Source organism: Heptranchias perlo, chromosome 31 (assembly GCF_035084215.1).
Source record: "Heptranchias perlo isolate sHepPer1 chromosome 31, sHepPer1.hap1, whole genome shotgun sequence".
Lineage (NCBI taxonomy): Eukaryota > Metazoa > Chordata > Chondrichthyes > Hexanchiformes > Hexanchidae > Heptranchias > Heptranchias perlo.
Genome location: NC_090355.1, coordinates 15,606,316 through 15,623,633, shown reverse-complemented (window position 1 = coordinate 15,623,633; position 17,318 = coordinate 15,606,316). Strand labels below are relative to the sequence as shown.

At 40.5% G+C, this 17,318-nt stretch overlaps 1 protein-coding gene across 3 annotated transcripts in view; it reads right to left on the bottom strand.

Moving 5' to 3' along the window:
• The window catches only part of LOC137300399 (syntaxin-binding protein 1), a 116,238-nt gene that overhangs the window by 25,510 nt on the left and 73,410 nt on the right, over window positions 1–17,318 (bottom strand). For all 3 annotated transcript variants that reach the window (XM_067969479.1, XM_067969477.1, XM_067969478.1), the window contains 6 exons: window positions 12,633–12,682; window positions 10,042–10,123; window positions 6,812–6,888; window positions 5,086–5,164; window positions 4,254–4,357; window positions 2,439–2,587 (listed from right to left, as the gene is read on the bottom strand). In XM_067969479.1, coding sequence (XP_067825580.1) covers window positions 2,439–2,587; window positions 4,254–4,357; window positions 5,086–5,164; window positions 6,812–6,888; window positions 10,042–10,123; window positions 12,633–12,682 — 541 coding nt within the window. The remainder of the gene's footprint in view (window positions 1–2,438; window positions 2,588–4,253; window positions 4,358–5,085; window positions 5,165–6,811; window positions 6,889–10,041; window positions 10,124–12,632; window positions 12,683–17,318) is intronic.

Below are 17,318 nucleotides of genomic sequence, written 5' to 3'. Positions count from 1 at the left end.
CCAATGCATCCACTGTCTCTGCAGCCACCTCTTTTAGAACCCTAGGATGTAGGCCATCAGGTCCAAGGGATTTATCAGAGTTTAGTCCCATTGGTTTCTCAAGTACTTTTTCTCTACTGATAATAATTATTTTAAGTTCCTCACTCTCATTAGACCACTAGTTCCCCGCTATTCCTGGTATTTTTTTGTGTGTCTTCTACTGTGAAGACAGATACAAAATATTTGTTTAACGCATCTGCCATTTCCTGATTCCCCATTATAATTTCTCCTGTCTAAGCCTCTAAGGGACCAACGTTTACTTTTGCTACTCTCTTCCTTTTTATATACTTGTAGAAGCTCTTACAATACGTTTTTATATTTCTTGCTAGTTTATTTTCATATGCTATTTCTCTCTTTTTATCAATTTTTTGGTCGTCCTTTGCCTGTTTCTAAAACTCTCCCAATCCTCAGGCTTACTATTCTTCCTGGCAACATAGACAGTTTCCTAGAAGTAAAGGGAATTAGGGGTTACGGGGAGCGGGCAGGAAATTGGACATGAAGCTGAGTTCGGATCGGTCAAGGCCCTGTGGGTGGCGGAGCGGGCCCAGGGGCTGAGTGGCCGGGTCCTGCTCCTACTTCTTGTGTTCTTTAGATTTGAGGTTAGGATCAGATGAGCCATGATCTTATTGAATGGCGGAGCAGGCTCGAGGGGCCGATTGGCCTACTCCTGCTCCTATTTCTTATGTTCTTATGTAACATTATAGGCCTCTTCTTTTAATATAATACTATCCTTAACTTCTCTAGTTAGCCATGGGTGGGTCACTTTTCCCATGGAGTTTTTATTTCTCAATGGAATGTATATTTGTTGAGAATATTGAAATATTTCTTTAAATGTTTGCCATTGCTTTTCAACTGTCAAACTCTTTAATTTGGTTTTCCCAATCTACCTGAGCCAACTCGACCCTCATATCTCTGTAATTGGCTTTATTTAAGTTTAAGACTCTAGTTTCTGATTTAAGTACGTCACTCTCAAACTCAATTTTTCTACCATCACTGTGCTACACAACATTCTCCAGCCAACAGGGCAGCTGGACAACTTGAATGAGACCCCTACCAATGATACTGTGTAGGTGGCTGATTAGACAATGCGCGCGCGCGTGTGTGTGTGTGTGTGTGTGTGTGTCTCTCTCTCTCTCTCTCCCTCTCTCTCTATGGGTCTGTATTTTTTAAATATTCGTTCATGGGATGTGGGCGTCGCTGGCGAGGCCAGCATTTATTGCCCATCCCTAATTGCCCTTGAGAAGGTGGTGGTGAGCCGCCTTCTTGAACCGCTGCAGTCCGTGTGGTGAAGGTTCTCCCACAGTGCTGTTAGGAAGGGAGTTCCAGGATTTTGACCCAGCGACGATGAAGGAACGGCGATATATTTCCAAGTCGAGATGGTGTGTGACTTGGAGGGGAACATGAAGGTGGTGTTGTTCCCATGTACCTGCTGCTCTTGTCCTTCTCGGTTGTAGAGGTCATGGGTTTGGGAGGTGCTGTCGAAGAAGCCTTGGCGAGTTGCTGCAGTGCATCCTGTGGATGGTACACACTGCAGCCACAGTGCGCCGGTGGTGAAGGGAGTGAATGTTTAGGGTGGTGGATGGGGTGCCAATCAAGTGGGCTGCTTTGTCCTGGATGGTGTCAAGGTTCTTGAATGTTGTTGGAGCTGCCTTGTAGATGGTGGAAAGGCTTTGGGGAGTCAGGAGGTGAGTCACTAGCTGCAGAATACCCAGCCACTGTATGTAAGTGAACGGACTGGACTGACTTGACCTCTGAATTTTCTACCTATGACAGTGTATTCCCCTGCTTGTACTATTGAGTGTGGCAACTTTCCACAACAAAATTACAATTCAACTTCATGGTCTATGGCATCAGGGCACAAAATACCAGTTTCCTAATGAGTTGCAGCTCTGGCTCCCCTCCAGCCCAGGTATTTTGAAATGGATCCATCGATAATGGCCAACGGTTTGCATGTGATTGAAACACCGTTATGATATGTAAAAGATTAGAACAGGAAAACACCACATGGGCTATTAAGCCCGCTCCTTCTATAGTGCATGTACAATCTGTTGTGTCATGGACTCTACTCTACCTATTCTCCTGATGAAACTCTCTGCATAAATACTCACTGATATGAAAAGAAAGTCAAGGAAATCTCAGGAATATTTACCCATCCCCCAAATCCTTCATTCAACCATGGCCTATTCCCCTCCAAAGGCAATATTCCTCATTCATTTCTTCTCCCACCCCACCCCCATCGCCTTTCCATTTCTAGCAGCCTGGGAAGCACAGTATCCAAAGAAGGTCCCTTTTCCAAAACTATTCAGTGATCATAACAATGCAGTCGAACTACCCTCTCTGTGGGAAGCAAGAACCTACTGGGAAAAATGACAGAAGCTTCTTTGAAAATGTGCTCTTACCCCCTGTATCTGACTGCAGGGTACTCTTTCAGTGTGGCACAGAGGGTTGCAATCTGTTCTGCTAATCGTTCCATGAGAGGGTTTCGCATCTGTGCCTTGTGGGGGCTGTAGAAACTCTGGAATGCATCTGGTACATCCAGGGAGTAAACCTGAAACAAAGAAAACAATTGTTTAAATCCTCTTCGAAACCCGTATCGTCTCAATCGCGATACAACAGTGACAGTTTAATCAGGAAGTGTGGTCTGGTCTGGTTGACTATGGGAGAACAGACCAGTTACTAAACTAGTATCTGTGTGGTACAGTAGAGTGCTCAAGTAGCCTGGCCATCAAAAAGCTGCAGAATTTGGCAATAAACAGCACACAGAGGCACCAATCAACATGATAATCCGAGAAGAGTCAAACCCAATACCAGCTCATACTGAGCATGTGCATTTATTTCTCGTCTGTTCTCTGTTAGTGCCATGCCCACAACAATCTACATGTAAATATAAAATCAGGCCAAAGGACTTTATCAATATCATTATTTTTTTACCAGTCATTTCATTTCCTGTGCTGTCTGCGTTTAGTTAAAAACCTAAATAATTACATGGCAAACCCATGCTAACGTAATCTATTGTATAAAGAAAGAAAAAGACTGCAGTGAGCAGAATCCCATCTGTTCATGGTCAGGTGACTGGTTTCATAGTCGAATTGGAAGCACCTTCTGTTTGACAGATGGACCTCACAATCCTTGGTGCGTGGTTCCCATTGGTCAACAGGCTGTAATCACTGATACTTGCTTCAGCTAACTGCCACTCAGCCACTCAGCGGAGTGAGACAGCCTTACACTAAATTATACAGTGCATGGATTGTCAAAACAACTCAGCAGGGTTCGGAGCATTAAGAGATTGAGGTGAATCTAGTAAATGTAGTAAGGCCAGTGCTGTAAGTTCACTATTAGAACATTGCTGAGTCAGTTTTTTTTTCTGTTAGATAATATCCACAAAAAGAAAGTGGACATAAGTAAAAGGCAGGGCCGGATCAGTAGAAAGCGCACAAACTAGTCATCCATATTTACTGCTTATTCTAGGACTCGCATCCATCCAAAACTTGAACCGTGACCTTTAGTAAGTCTTTAACAAGCAAAAATATAGGTTTTCCTCAGAAAGCTTTACTCAATGAGGAACTTTATTCAACATGGTCAGTTCAAAAAGTGAGCATTCTTCTCCTGTTGTGACCTGGAGTTAAAAAATAAGGAGATTTCAAATATTAAAATAATGACGGAAGTCAACAGTACAAAGCAAATGGAGGGAGGGTTCAGGTGCTTCAAACAAAACCCCCAAATTAAATACAGTATATCTCGGGGAGCAGAGGGAGAGAACAGCTCGAGAGAGTTAAGAAAGGGGTATTTTTTAAACTCAAGTTTTTTAAGTTGGATCTATATTTGGTGCAGAACAGCTCTAAGTTGTAACTTGTAAGATCCCACCATTGGTGATTATGCACATGCCGGGAAATACTTTGCAAGGCAGTACGTGGTCTCTTCGGTTGGGTGAGTACCTTATTGTAAATAAATGCCTGGCAGCAATGTTACACCATGTCAATCATCAGCCACGTGGCAAGAGAATAATCCTCTCCCTTTCTCTCCCCTCCTCCATCACATATATTACTGTTGCTCTGGCGTTGAAATTCGGACCATTCAAAATCCAAGTAAAGTAACAAATAGAAGTTTATTCTATCAATTAAGAAAAAGGAAAAAAATCCACCAGAGTTGCAACACTGGAAAATCTCTCCAGCCTACCTTTACCCCCGCAGTGGTTGTTGGATAAAATGTCTTACCTGTGATTCATATGGAAGAAAGGCAATGTTGATCTCAGTAAGAGTTTTGATAACCTTTGATGTACGAGACTTTACCAGCTCGTTAAACAACGGATCTGCGCAGGCTGTGAAGTGCAAAGGAAACAGCTTTTAAGTTTTCTTTTAAACAGTAAGGTCAATGTCAAAACAGCACAATATGTGCAAATAAAACCGATGACAAGTGAGACTGGGGGGTATTTACAGTCAAATAGATATTTATGAACGTCCTTTATTTTGCGGAGCAATCAACATCCCACTCGCTGCTGTCTCCAGCTTTAAAATTTCCCCAGTTCTTCCCACAGAGACTGAGAATCCAGCAAAAAAAGGAAAAACAATACGTTCTATCAGAGATATGTCTCTTGAAAAATATAGAATACACGACCACACTAATATAGCATATAATGTATCACTGATCCTTTATATGGATTACTTATTGGAATAGAAATTCAAATTTCTCAGTAATGATCGATTAATTGCTTCAGAACTGTGAAATAATTACTTTATTCTACCATCTTTGAATCAGGATCGTTGTTATACAACAATATTACAACAACCACCTATCAATCAATGACACTTTAGGGCTAATTGTAACCAAGCATTCAGACTGAGTCAATCTCCCATGATGTTGCGTCAGGGGAGTGATCTTTGCCATTCAGTGGCAGGCTGGAAGTAACCTGCATTTTGGAATACAAAAGGCAAGTTTCTCAAAGATAACTAACTAACCTCAAAGTTGACATTATCACCTTCAAAACTCTTAACAGGTAGCATCTTACGTGAGTAGAACATATGCCTCTTTGACCATCTGTGTACTTACAGTCTGTGAAGAAGACGTGAGCTGCCCTGTACTTCGAGGAGGGAGCGTCCTTAAAATCATTGATCAATGCGCGCACAGACTGGAAAGGTAAAATCTCTATTAAGTAATGTTCATTTAAACAGGATGAATTACACTTCAACAAAAAATCCATTGACTAAATAGTTATTGTACTATTTGTGCTGATCACTCTGATAACCAGGTTATCTTTGCATGTGTAGAGTGGGAAAATTAAGTAATGTTTGAGATACAATTGAGTTGCTATTCACTTCTCAACTTGTGGTAAGCCTAGAGTTACATGGTTTTCAGTCAGTGCTGCACTTTACTCAGCCTGTTGGTAGAATTTTTTTCTCGATAAAAATTATTCTGATTAATGTGTGACAACCTGAAGGAGACAAATGCAGCATCATACATTAGACCGTCAACATATAATGGTAAATTCTGATACATTTCCTACATTAGCTGTGGGCATTGTAACATCAGGATTTTCCAATGAATAATCTCATTCTTAATGTGTGCTTGGGTTCGACAAATTGAATTTCCAATGTTAACGGGGGGCTCAGGTAATTCTCGCGTTCTAGAACACTCGTAAGTCGTGTTTATTCATGTTTCCAAGTGTATCCAAATTATTACTTTAATTAGAGGAGAATGCGTGATCATTACTATCTACTTCCACCTCCGTAACATCGCCAGCCTCTGCCCCTACCTCAGTCCATCTACCGCTGAAACCCTCCTCTATGCCTTTGTCACTTCAAGACTCAATTACTCCAATACCTTTCTTGCCAGCCTTCCATTGTCCACCCTCCATAAACTTCAGCTCATTCAAAATTCTGCTGCTCATATCTTACCCAGCACCAAGTCTCACTCACCCATCATCCTATGTCCTCGCCTGAAGTATATTATCTCCCAGTCACCCAATGCTTCAAATTCAAAATGATCATCTTTATATTTAAATTCCTTCATGACTTCTCCCTATCTGTAACCTCTTCAAGCCCTCCAATCGACCCAAACTCTCGATTCCTCTGACTTTGGCCTTTTGTGCATCCCATTTCCTTTCGCTCCACCACTGGTGGCCAGGCCTTCAGCTATCTAGGCCCCAGAATCTGGAATTCCCTTCCTCAATCCCTTTCATCTCCACCTCCAAGACTCTCCTTCAAACCCATCTCTTTGACCAAGCTTTTGGTTTCCCCTTCGAATATCTCCTTCTTCAGCTCAACATCCTTTCTTCTTTTTGCTCTGTGAAGTGTCGTTGGATATTTTTCTACATTAAAGACCTTACATAAATGCTGGTTGTTGTTCTTCATTGGTTTGCAGGTCCCTTGAGTATGTTTGATTCCACTTTCTTATTGTTACCTGAGTTTAGGAAGGGTTTACATGACAAAGGAGCTGTCAATATGGCCTTTTTTACTAGTACAATGGTACAAGGAACTCAGCATATATCACATGATCTTATATCTCTATAGGCTTGACTGTGTTTGCCCATGAGTAGGGAAAGTGATTTGTTATCACTCAGAAACCAGCATTTTCACTACCTCTGGCACTTTTTATGCAATAGTACAGTACTTAGTCAGCAAATCTCGCTACACGGTGTAAGCATTGAAACTTGTAGCAAGTGGCATTGAGCCAAACAATTTGCCCTTCCACAAGTTAAAGTAAATACTGTAAACTTTAAAATCAGTGTATGCATGTACTTCTTAATCTGTTGAGATTGTTTAAACCAGTGACTTACTTCTTCAGAGGGTGTGATGAGATAAACTGCTTCCAAACTGGGGAGTGGTTCTCTCCGTTTATTTATGTCTTCCACAACTTCACATAATCGCCATTGAGATGGAACAAAGAGAAGTTCAAGTGAACAAAGGTCACCACACGGAGTATAAACAGTCGCCAAAATATCTGACCCCCAAGGTGAGATGTCTAAGAATTTTTGATGGACAGAAGTTAATTTAAGGTTTAATTAATTGCAAATCTAAATGTGTCATCACTGAAACATGCCTTTCTCTCTCCTGTCTTAGACTAGACTGTCGTCCTTTAGAAGATACCAAATACTATTTTGCCAGTTATAATTCCTTAACTGCATCAAAAAATGTAACTAGTTTTTAAGAGGTTGGTTTGGCCCTACGGTAGGTTCCTCCTCTTTTATACTTTGGAATTTAAATTATTTACTCGGCAAAACTTGTATTCCCAATGCATTTTGTTCCTTGTTGCTTTAAAAACTTCCCCTTCCTTCCAGCTATCTCAACCTTTTGTTGCATACAGATCTTCAATTGAGATGGGGTTGCCATCGATTGCCGGGCCTTTGTCACGACAACTTGTGAGTGGACAATAGGTCCAACAGCACAGCTCAACTCACTGTTTCCAAACAATGCATGTGACTTCTGTTTTAAGATTTTTTGGTTTTGTGTGGATATTTCCACACAAGGTGAGATAACCATGTTGCCATGACGAGGTGCCAAGAACCTTCCAACAGGCAGGGACAAATGGGGGCAAAATTACCATGGGCTGTGCTTCAGCATGGATGGTAAAGGGTGGAACAGGCATAAGTCTGGGTGCCTCACCTCTCAGTCCTCTTTGGTAAGACTGATGTGTGAGGTGACATGATTCTAGAGAGGAGAGGGGTGAAAAATTAAACATAGGACACATCACCCTCCAAATAAATGGACAAAGCATATTTGCGACATATTACAATCTAAGCAAGTAATTCATGGCCTTAAGTTGGAACTAAGAAAGTAAAAGAAGGTACGGGTCCTTTCCATCTATTCAATGCCCTTCAAAAATGCAGGGACCCCAAACATCCCACAACCCAGCTGTGCTGATTAAAGTACCACACGCAACCTAATCTTCCTGTCAAGGAGGAACCTTAACTCTCTCATAGCCAAATAAATAGAAGTCTGTATGTGTCTGCAAATGCTGACTATACTGTAATCTTAAGTGTGTAACCTGCACAATTACATTATGACCTTTGTGGAAAGAATCCAAAACACTTGATCTTTTTGTTTAAATACTTTGATGTGGGTAGCAAAATGTTAAAATTGGCTTGAAATGGTTTGCAATACAGTTCTTGGTGTTTTAACCGTTGAGTAGAACAACGGTCCTTTTTAAAAGAAAACACAGCGATTTTCTTTTTAAAAAGTCCCCTGTCTCGTTCTCTGATCGGTTCATGTTGCATGACGGAGAAACATTCCGTATAACATTGCAATTTTTCACCAGTAGGGGGACAGCACTGGCTTCTCTTCAGACAGTGCATTCTGGTCGGAACAAGCTGTACGACAAAACCTCATCACAGAATTACATCTCAACAAAATTAGATTGGGGGCTGGTGTGCTGATGCAGCTTGTAACAGCATTCCTAGGCTGCAGGATCAAGGCGAATGAACCAAATAACTTTTGAGTAGGTGGAGTTGACACTGAAAAAAACAAGATCATTCGAACATTACAAGCCACATGGATGGTGGCCTGCCCAGAATGTATTTCAAAAATGAGAGCCAGTGCTGATAAAAAAAAAATCAGCATTACAGAACAGCACATGGTGAAGAACACAGAATTCTGCTTCAAGGCAAATATATTACATTTTTAAAAAAAGATATTGAATTTCCTTTTTTAAAATAATGAATGTAATGTACTTTTTTTTTAAAAGTCCTTATATTTATATTTCCACTGAATCATCTCTTCCATCTAAAAGGGGAGGAGGACAGACTTATAATGGAGTGTTAACAGGAAGGATTAGATAAGGAGAATGTTTCCTCAACATGTCCAGGGCGGGATAATCCTATTACGAGATTTCTGCCACGGAACTGTATATTTAATTTATCTGAAAGCAGACATAAAAGAGAATGAGGACTGGGAAAGCAAATGTCGATTTGTACAGAATGAACAAAATTAAGCAGCATTCTCCCAGGTATGTCTTGTAATTACTTTCTCTTTTTCAACGTCAAAATCATGAGTCTAGGTTTTATGTTGTGAACTCTGAAGAATGGTGGTGTCACAGATCAAAGATCTTGTTTGGTCGGCTGAAATGCTTTGGCAATCATTCAGTTTTGACCAGCAATGACATTTGTACTGAAAAGAAAGAACTTGAATGTATATAGTATTTTTCATGACCTCACGATGTCCCAAAGCACTTTACAGCCAATGAAGTACTTTTGAAGTGTCTGTACAGAGTCCCGGTCTGTACAGAGTCACTGACTCCCGGTCCTACAGAGTCACTGGCTCCCGGTCTGCACAGAGCCACTGACTATCAGTCTGTACAGATTTACAGACTCCAGGTCTGTACAGAGTCACTGTTCTAATGTAGGAAACACGGCAGCCAATTTGCACACAGCAAGATCCCACAAACAGCAATGTGATAATTACCAGATAATCTGTTTTAAGTGATGTTGGTTGAGGGACAAATATTGGCCCGGACACCAGGGAGACCTCCCCTGCTCTTCTTCAAAATAGTGCCATGGGATCTTTTACGTCCGCCTGAGAGGGCAGACTGGGCCTGGGTTTAATGTTTCATCCAAAAGACAGCACCTCCAACAGTGCAGCACTCCCTCAGTACTTCAGTCTAGATTTTGTGCTCAAGTCTCTGGAGTGGAATTTTAACCCACAACCTTCTGAATCAGAGGCACAAATGCCACCACTAAGCCACTGCTTACACCTGAGGATCTCTGTTTGTCCTGGGACTATCCAAAGCTCAGTGATGATCTATTGCTTTCCAGTTTCTTTGCTTGTTGCTGAGATGATGAATTGCATTCTGAACTCCACAGGACTGTTGCAAACTTTCAAGAAGGTTGGCATGCATCTAAATTTTACAGGGATTTTCAAAATCTTTTTGGAGGGGCCGAAAGATGAGGATGTGCAATTATGCACAGCAATCCTAACCGTCAAACTATTTTCATTAAAGCTGATTGCAAAGCAATCTGATTCCAAAGCTAAGAACGTCAACAGTAATAGAAAATAAGTCACCAAGAACACTCACTTGTGACACCCTCTGTCATGATATCAGTCATCTTGCAACAGGATGACAGCATTCGCATGCTCAGCTGATCTACCACCAGCACCTAAAAAAAATAAACAAATACAGTCATCAGTATAAGCATAAATAGTCCTGTGCCTAACAGTACGACTCTGACTCACTATATTAATCACAGAGCTGATTTTCAGTTGGATTACTGGTGTTACTTTCAAATAAATGATCAGTACACAGTGGGATATGCAATTTGCTTTATGAATGAAGATCTCACCCTCACACATAGCAAACCTAAACGAGAATTGGGAACTTCTTATTCACTTTGCACCACATATTTGGGTTTATCCAGCACTTGGGGACTTTGGTTAATCTCCTCTCACCATGCACTGGTCCGCAACGGTCAGGCAAATGACCTGCTCTCAGGCAAATGACCTGCTCTCAGGCCTCTCCCACCGCTGCACTTAATGGGGCCCCTGTGAGGTGCACAAGACCAGCCTAACTCTCATAATAACACTTAGTTCCGTCATTCATTTACAAAAAAATCACCACCTTTTCATAGCACAGCAGCTACTGGCAAATTATGAACCACGTACATTACATGAACACATTCCTCCTAAAGCATTTATGAGATCCACTGCATGCAGCACAAATGGAAACTCCAATATTCCATGGCTCAATAAAATTCGAGTTTGCTTTAAGAGAGGCCCCCTTTGCATCTTGATATCCAGCCCAGATTCATGTGATGAGATCTCATCTCTCCTAACCCAATTTCATGTGGGAAATAAATGTTGGATCTGCTTGCATCCATGTAGAAAACTTAACTTTCCAAACTCTTCCCTTTCCCAAATCATTCGTTGGTTTCCCTTTTTACTTCAATCGTCTAACAAATAAGTAAATTAAATAGGAAGCTCTTGCGATCAGTTAATAATGAAGGAATTTCTCATGCTTTCTCCTGAATTCCTCCAGGATCACAAATTGGGCCAGACCTGAGCTCAGGCCTGGATCTGAGACCAGGACCAATTTAGTTTTGGCCAGGAAATTAGCACTCCAACTTCACTTCTAAACCCCACTTGTCCCTCTCTTGCAATTTAGTTGGAAGTCATTTTCTGGATTCCATACTGTGAGATCACCGCTCAATTGTCTTCTTTGAAGGCCTCAAGTTTCTTTTGTCTGCCTTCATATCTCAGACACTAGAGAGTAGCCTCATTGCTTTTCTCTTTCTCTTGTGCCTCGGTGACCAAAACCGGACATGGTATTGAAGGTGCAGTCTGACCTAAGCTCTGTACAGTTTTGGCATAATTTGCTCTGACTTCTATCCTACTTTTTGGGTACACAATCTAGCATTCCATTTTCTTCATTGATTGCTGCTCTGCAGTGCATATTAAAATGTAACACCAAAGAAATCGGAGCACCAGAAATAAGGCATGTGAACCTCTGTACCCGATTTTCTGATCCATACAAACATATGAGAATGTCAAACAGGAAAAGACCAGCCAGTCCATCCAGCTTGTCTCACATGATTAAACAACTACCTCCGCATCAGGAGCCACGTAATCTCCTGCGAGAGGCAAAAAAGCCCGATTTACCCGATGTAAACCCAAGGCCAATTAGGGAAAAAAATCTGGAAAATTCTTCTCTGACTCCCCGTCCAAGCAGTCAAAACAAATTCAGGAGATCATTGACCATGACTTTTATATTGCTTGGAACTTACCTCTTGACGTGATCTCTGCCCCCAGCCAGGAACCGGTCTAGCTCTTTTATGAAGGTGTACAGCAGATCGATGCTCACTGCACAAACCGACAACTTGTTCCATAGGTTTACTATCCTCTCGTTAAAAGAGCCACCTCACATCTAACCTAGTTCTACCCTTGTGTAACTTAAACGTGTGACCCCTGATCCTACCCAACCTATATTATTGAAATAATTTTTCAATGTGGACAAAATCTAGTCCCTTCATTATTTTATAGACCTCAGTCAAATTGCTCCTAAGTCAACCAGATTTCCCTCATCCAATAATCTAGTGACTTCTTCATAAAATTTGATCAGTTTAGTAAGAGATGACCTGCTTTTCCAGAAGCCGTGTTGCGTGTCCCTGATGTCTCCTCTGTCCAGGTGATCATTTAGAACATCTCTTATGATCCCTTCAAGCATCTTACCTATTACTGAAGTCAAACTAATTGACCTAAAATTCCCTGATTCTGCTATGTCACCCTTTTTAAAAATTGTAACTAGCTGAGCATCCTTCCAGTCCCAGGAAACAGTCCCTGACTTTAGCGAGCTGTTAAAGATACAGGCAAACGGCTTGGAAGGCACATGATCCATCTCTTTAAGGACCCAATTGGATGGATGTCATCTGGGCCGGCGCCTGATCTATTTTGAGGTTACTTATTCTACCGAAGATGGTATACTCATCGATTTTAATATTTTCAATTGATATTCAATGTAGTTGATATCCTGATGCAGAGCCTTCCTGCCAAGCAAAGCTCTCCAGCAGGATATCAACTATACTAAATATAAATCATTTTGTCCCTCTCCCTCATTAAATCCTTGACCCAGAGGCATCAATACAATACATCACAATGAAATGGAAAGATTCCTACCTTCCATTCTCCCTTCTTCTTCACCTTCTTGATGACGTCATTCATAATCTCTGCGATCAGAAAGAAACGTGTATTAACTTTCAAAATAAACACAAGAAAAATCCAGGAATATCTACTGGAATCCAACCCCCCTACGTGAACACAATGGGGGTAATTTTGACTTTGTGCGATGGTGTAAAATGGGTGATAACAAATCGGCAGCCCGTTTTACATCTCTCCCGATTTTTATTTCCAATGAAGCAACTGCATGTAAATTGTAGGCTCCACTTCAATAACCAGCTTTCTTTTTTTTAGAAGATTGTTTTACATCCTCAAAAAAAACTGACAGCTGGTGTGTGATAAATGTGTGCTGGATGCAAGACTTTTATTTATATAACAGCAGACCTTCCATGGGACTGCTCACAGTGAGTTAGATGTTACGTTACTTTAATGATGTATTATTCTGCTGCTAAAGTGGAGGAATATCTCTTAAAGTCCCCAAAATCTCATTGTTATTCAGTAAATACAGCCTCAGATCAATCAGAGTCTAATTATTTAGTGAAGGAACTGTGCAAGGTGAAGCCGATCAAATTTTAATTGCTCTTCATGCTGCAAGTCAGAACCAGGATGAAATGTTTGCCTTTGTTTCCCTTTGAAGTATGACTGGGCCACATACATTCTGACTCCTGTGTTAATGAGGTACTTTTTGTTGGTCAGGTAGATTGTCTTCCCGTTCCAAATGTGGCTTTCTTTCCCTTTTTAAATGGTTGTTGGAAGAGATTGTACCTGAGCCAAATCGGCTTCAAGAAATTTGCCGAAAATAATTTTTCCTATAATTATGTGTAATAAAGAAGTGATACAGGAAATGTGGCCTGACAGACAGGAAATAGCATTTTCATTATATTATAGAAAGAAGGATCTTGCATTTATATAGCCCCTATGGTTTCTTAGAACATTCCCAAACACTTATCAATAATGGATTACTTTTGAAGTGCTGTTGTTACGCAGACAAATGGTTTGTACACAGTCAGGTCCCACAGATGGCAAATGAGATGAAAGACTGGATTATCTGTTTTTGGAGGCAGGACACTTCATCCAAAAGGCAGCACTTCTGACAATACAGCACTCCCTCAGTACTGGACTGAAGTATTATCCGAGATTATGCATTCAAGTCTGTATTAGGGTTTGAACCCACAGCCTTTTGACTCAGAGGTCGGAATGCTACCAACTGAGCCAAGCTATAGGTGTGTGAGGTTCACCAACGTTTGTGTAAAAATTGCATTCACTTTTTCCAATACAGTGTTTGAAAAGTTTCTGTAAATACTGCAACATACCCATACATTGCAATTTCAAGGCTACCGCCATCATTAAAAAATGTTTCAGGAGGAAAAGCCACATCATGCTTTCATCACAATGATATGCGCGAGTGAAATGATGATGCGTTTAATTGATATTTGCATCATTTAGCTTTGCAATTGTCAAAAATTTGCAAAGGGGCTTGCCGTTTTCTGAAACAAATATGTTGCCCCTGAACAGTTAGAACCTCTAAGTGGGGAGGTTTCTGCTTTTTGATATTTGTAGTCAGATCAGGAATGTGTTCTTCATATTAATACTTAAGATTTTGCTGCAAATAACAAAGGTTTTTCCCCGTTGTGTACCTCTGAAATTATTTAACCCCCAAAAATCTGTTCTTGCCAAATTCATTCTGTGCTCATTGTTGCAATTTTAAAAGTCTAATCTAAAATTTGAATTAATTCCACTAAATTCAGATTGAATCAGCTGTCCACATGTAAAATAGAATTTTCAAGGAACACATGTGTATGTTGAGAAGCCAAATGTGTTGTGCGAAACCACACCAGTCAATGGATAAATTAAAAGAAAAATTAACAGTAGGATCAATTTTTTAGAAGTGCTGAGAGGTGAGTTAAGCCTTTTGGATTGAAATATTTCTTCGAATATGTTTGAAAATGGGCAAAACCAAAATGTTTCTTTTTAAAGAACTGAAAGTCTGATTTCCAACGAAGAACAACGATTTAAACACATTATTAAGATCAAATACTCTAATCTAAATGCTTGGTGAAGGCACAACACGGGATGCAGTGAGAAAGAAGATGTTGCATTCCAGAGTTTTAAAGAAAGTAATTCCACTTCAGATCGTGAAATGTCCAGTTCTTATTTTCATTTGTTCAGTTCCCGGTCTGTTCACCCAATCTCTGCCGAGCAGTAGTAGGGTCACAAAAATTAGCCCTGGGCTAGGGAGGGGAAAATGCAGACATGGTTACAGCTCCCAGTGATCGTCCAATGGCTGCCGCTGCTAGTTGCATTTGGACTTTGGGTGAGCTGTGATGCCTTCACAGTTAAATAGCCTGCCAACACATGCTGACAAGTCTCACAAGTGAGAAATGGTCATTGGAGGGAGTTACAGGAGGGCTACCAACAAGAGTCCACGGCTTTGGCGGAAGTGGGGAGGGAATCCAAAAATAAGAAACAAGAATTTGACCCTGGGGTTTTGAGATACACAGCAATCCGAGTTGAGTAAGTGTTTCATATCATGTGGTAACAGGGCTGCACCACATTATGGAGCTTGGATCCAACAACTCAGGGTTCACTGCGCAGACCTCACATATATGGCAGTCACTGGTCAACATATCACAATTTACAAAATTGTGAAGCTTTTCAAATAAGTGTTGATCTTCAGCTTTGGAGGAGGTAATTTTTACTGTTATCCATGACAGACGAGACATCTCAAAAGATTTTTTTCTGGTGTCGAAACTTACACTATACCAATACATTAACACTCAAACAAGTAGTACAAAGAGAAACTTTATTGAGCCCAACTTCCTATTATGTGAGTTAATAAAGAGTTAATATGGTCAAGTATCCCTTCATGCACTTCCACATTAATATGGTCAAGTATCCCTTCATGCACTTCCACATTAATATGGTCAAGTAACCCTTCATGCACTTCCACACTGGTTGTGAGGGAAACAAAGTTATTTCCTGAGCAGGGGCACAGAAATATTTTTATGGTATGTACAATATCCAAGAATTAAGTTCAAAGGAAGGACATATATGTTGGTGTGAATGAGTGCCGATTTGGCTTCTTTTCCCCATTCTGAGTGTCCACTGTGAGTGATACACTGTCAATTAAATCATAGTGGGGGCAGCGGGGCCAGGGGTGGGGGGAAATAGCTGAACAGCTGCATATCTACAATTGCAATGACGTCAAACAAAAATGACCCAATGATTTTTGCAGCATAATGAATTGTTTTGGAACAATCTGCGTCATTACATTAGTGTTTGGCAAACAAGAGGAAAAAAAGGTCTGAGAAATAGCTTTTCATAAAAGCAGTACCTCTTCAAGTAATAGGAAAATCTAAATTCTAAGAGCTGAAGTTGGGATATGGTGTGTCCCAGCTGCAGAAAGATAACATGAATTGCACATTGAATCTTAGCTGCTTAATACTTGGCCAGAACTCTGGCATCACCATTCCCAAGTTTCTTTGGAGCGATGCAAATTCTTCTCGAGCTCTAGAGCTGGACCCTGTGAGTTAAATAACGATGCGATGATAGAAAATGGCTCATTGAAATTGTACCAGTAAAGTATAAAAAGCTAATAAACCAAAATGTATGCAGACACTATAGGCAGAAGTGGATACCTGACTAATTCTCTGCACTGATGGCCAGTATTAAATCTCTATATGAATGCAAGTTTGTTCTTTCTTTCATTCTTTCATCAAAAAGAATGAATCTGTCACTTGCTGTTAAAACAATTTTTTAACAGGAACAAATTCTAGCTTTTTGACTTAGGACAGGTGTGGGTGCAGACAGCACAGTGAGATCTCTCTCTGTTATTCATCCCAGATATACCAAATTTTGTTTAGCGTATTTTTAAAGTAATATCAGGTTTGTATATTTTGAGGCTTTAATATTTCAAATATCAGGTTAGAAGGTGGCTCCGAATGGACACGAGAGAGTTTAAATCTTTCAATACTTTCAGGACACCAGTCTGATGTATGATATACCGTCTGATATTTTAACACATTTGTTAACCTGTAACTACGTCAAATACTACAGGCAGGAAGCTGGTATAAATGCATTAATGAATGCTAAAAAGAGCACACACAGGAAATGAATCCATGTCCAACTGCTATTGTCCCACTGTTTGACCTCAGAATGCATGCTGGGAAGCCATCATAAAATCACTTTTTAATCAAGGTACTGAAAATACACCGAGATAGTTCTACATTGTGACACATATGGATGTTATCAAGGGAAGTTATTTAAAAACACACTCTGTTTCTTTCTTGCCAATTGGGTTAATTACATTTTTTAAAACTGTTAAAAGGTTCCAGGCTTTTTGCCTCCTCTATTATCCAGAAATCCATTCCACGTGTTGATGGTTCTTTGTGCAGAAATGGGAAAAAGAAGAAATTAACCCTTAGAATGAACGTGGCTCAGTGGGATACCGCAGATTACGGGGCACACATATTAGCAACAGACCACAGCTGAGGGGCTCGATGGACTCCTGGGTCAGTCCCACTCTGTGATAGTGGACCCACACCAAAACTTAATAGGAAAAAACACTGTGGAACATTATTTTTCTAATGCAGCGAAATGTTACCATTTTTCCCCGATTACACAGTAGAAAGTTAGATGACTAGTGAGGAATCATAGCCAGTACCACTGCACCTCTAGACAGTGGGC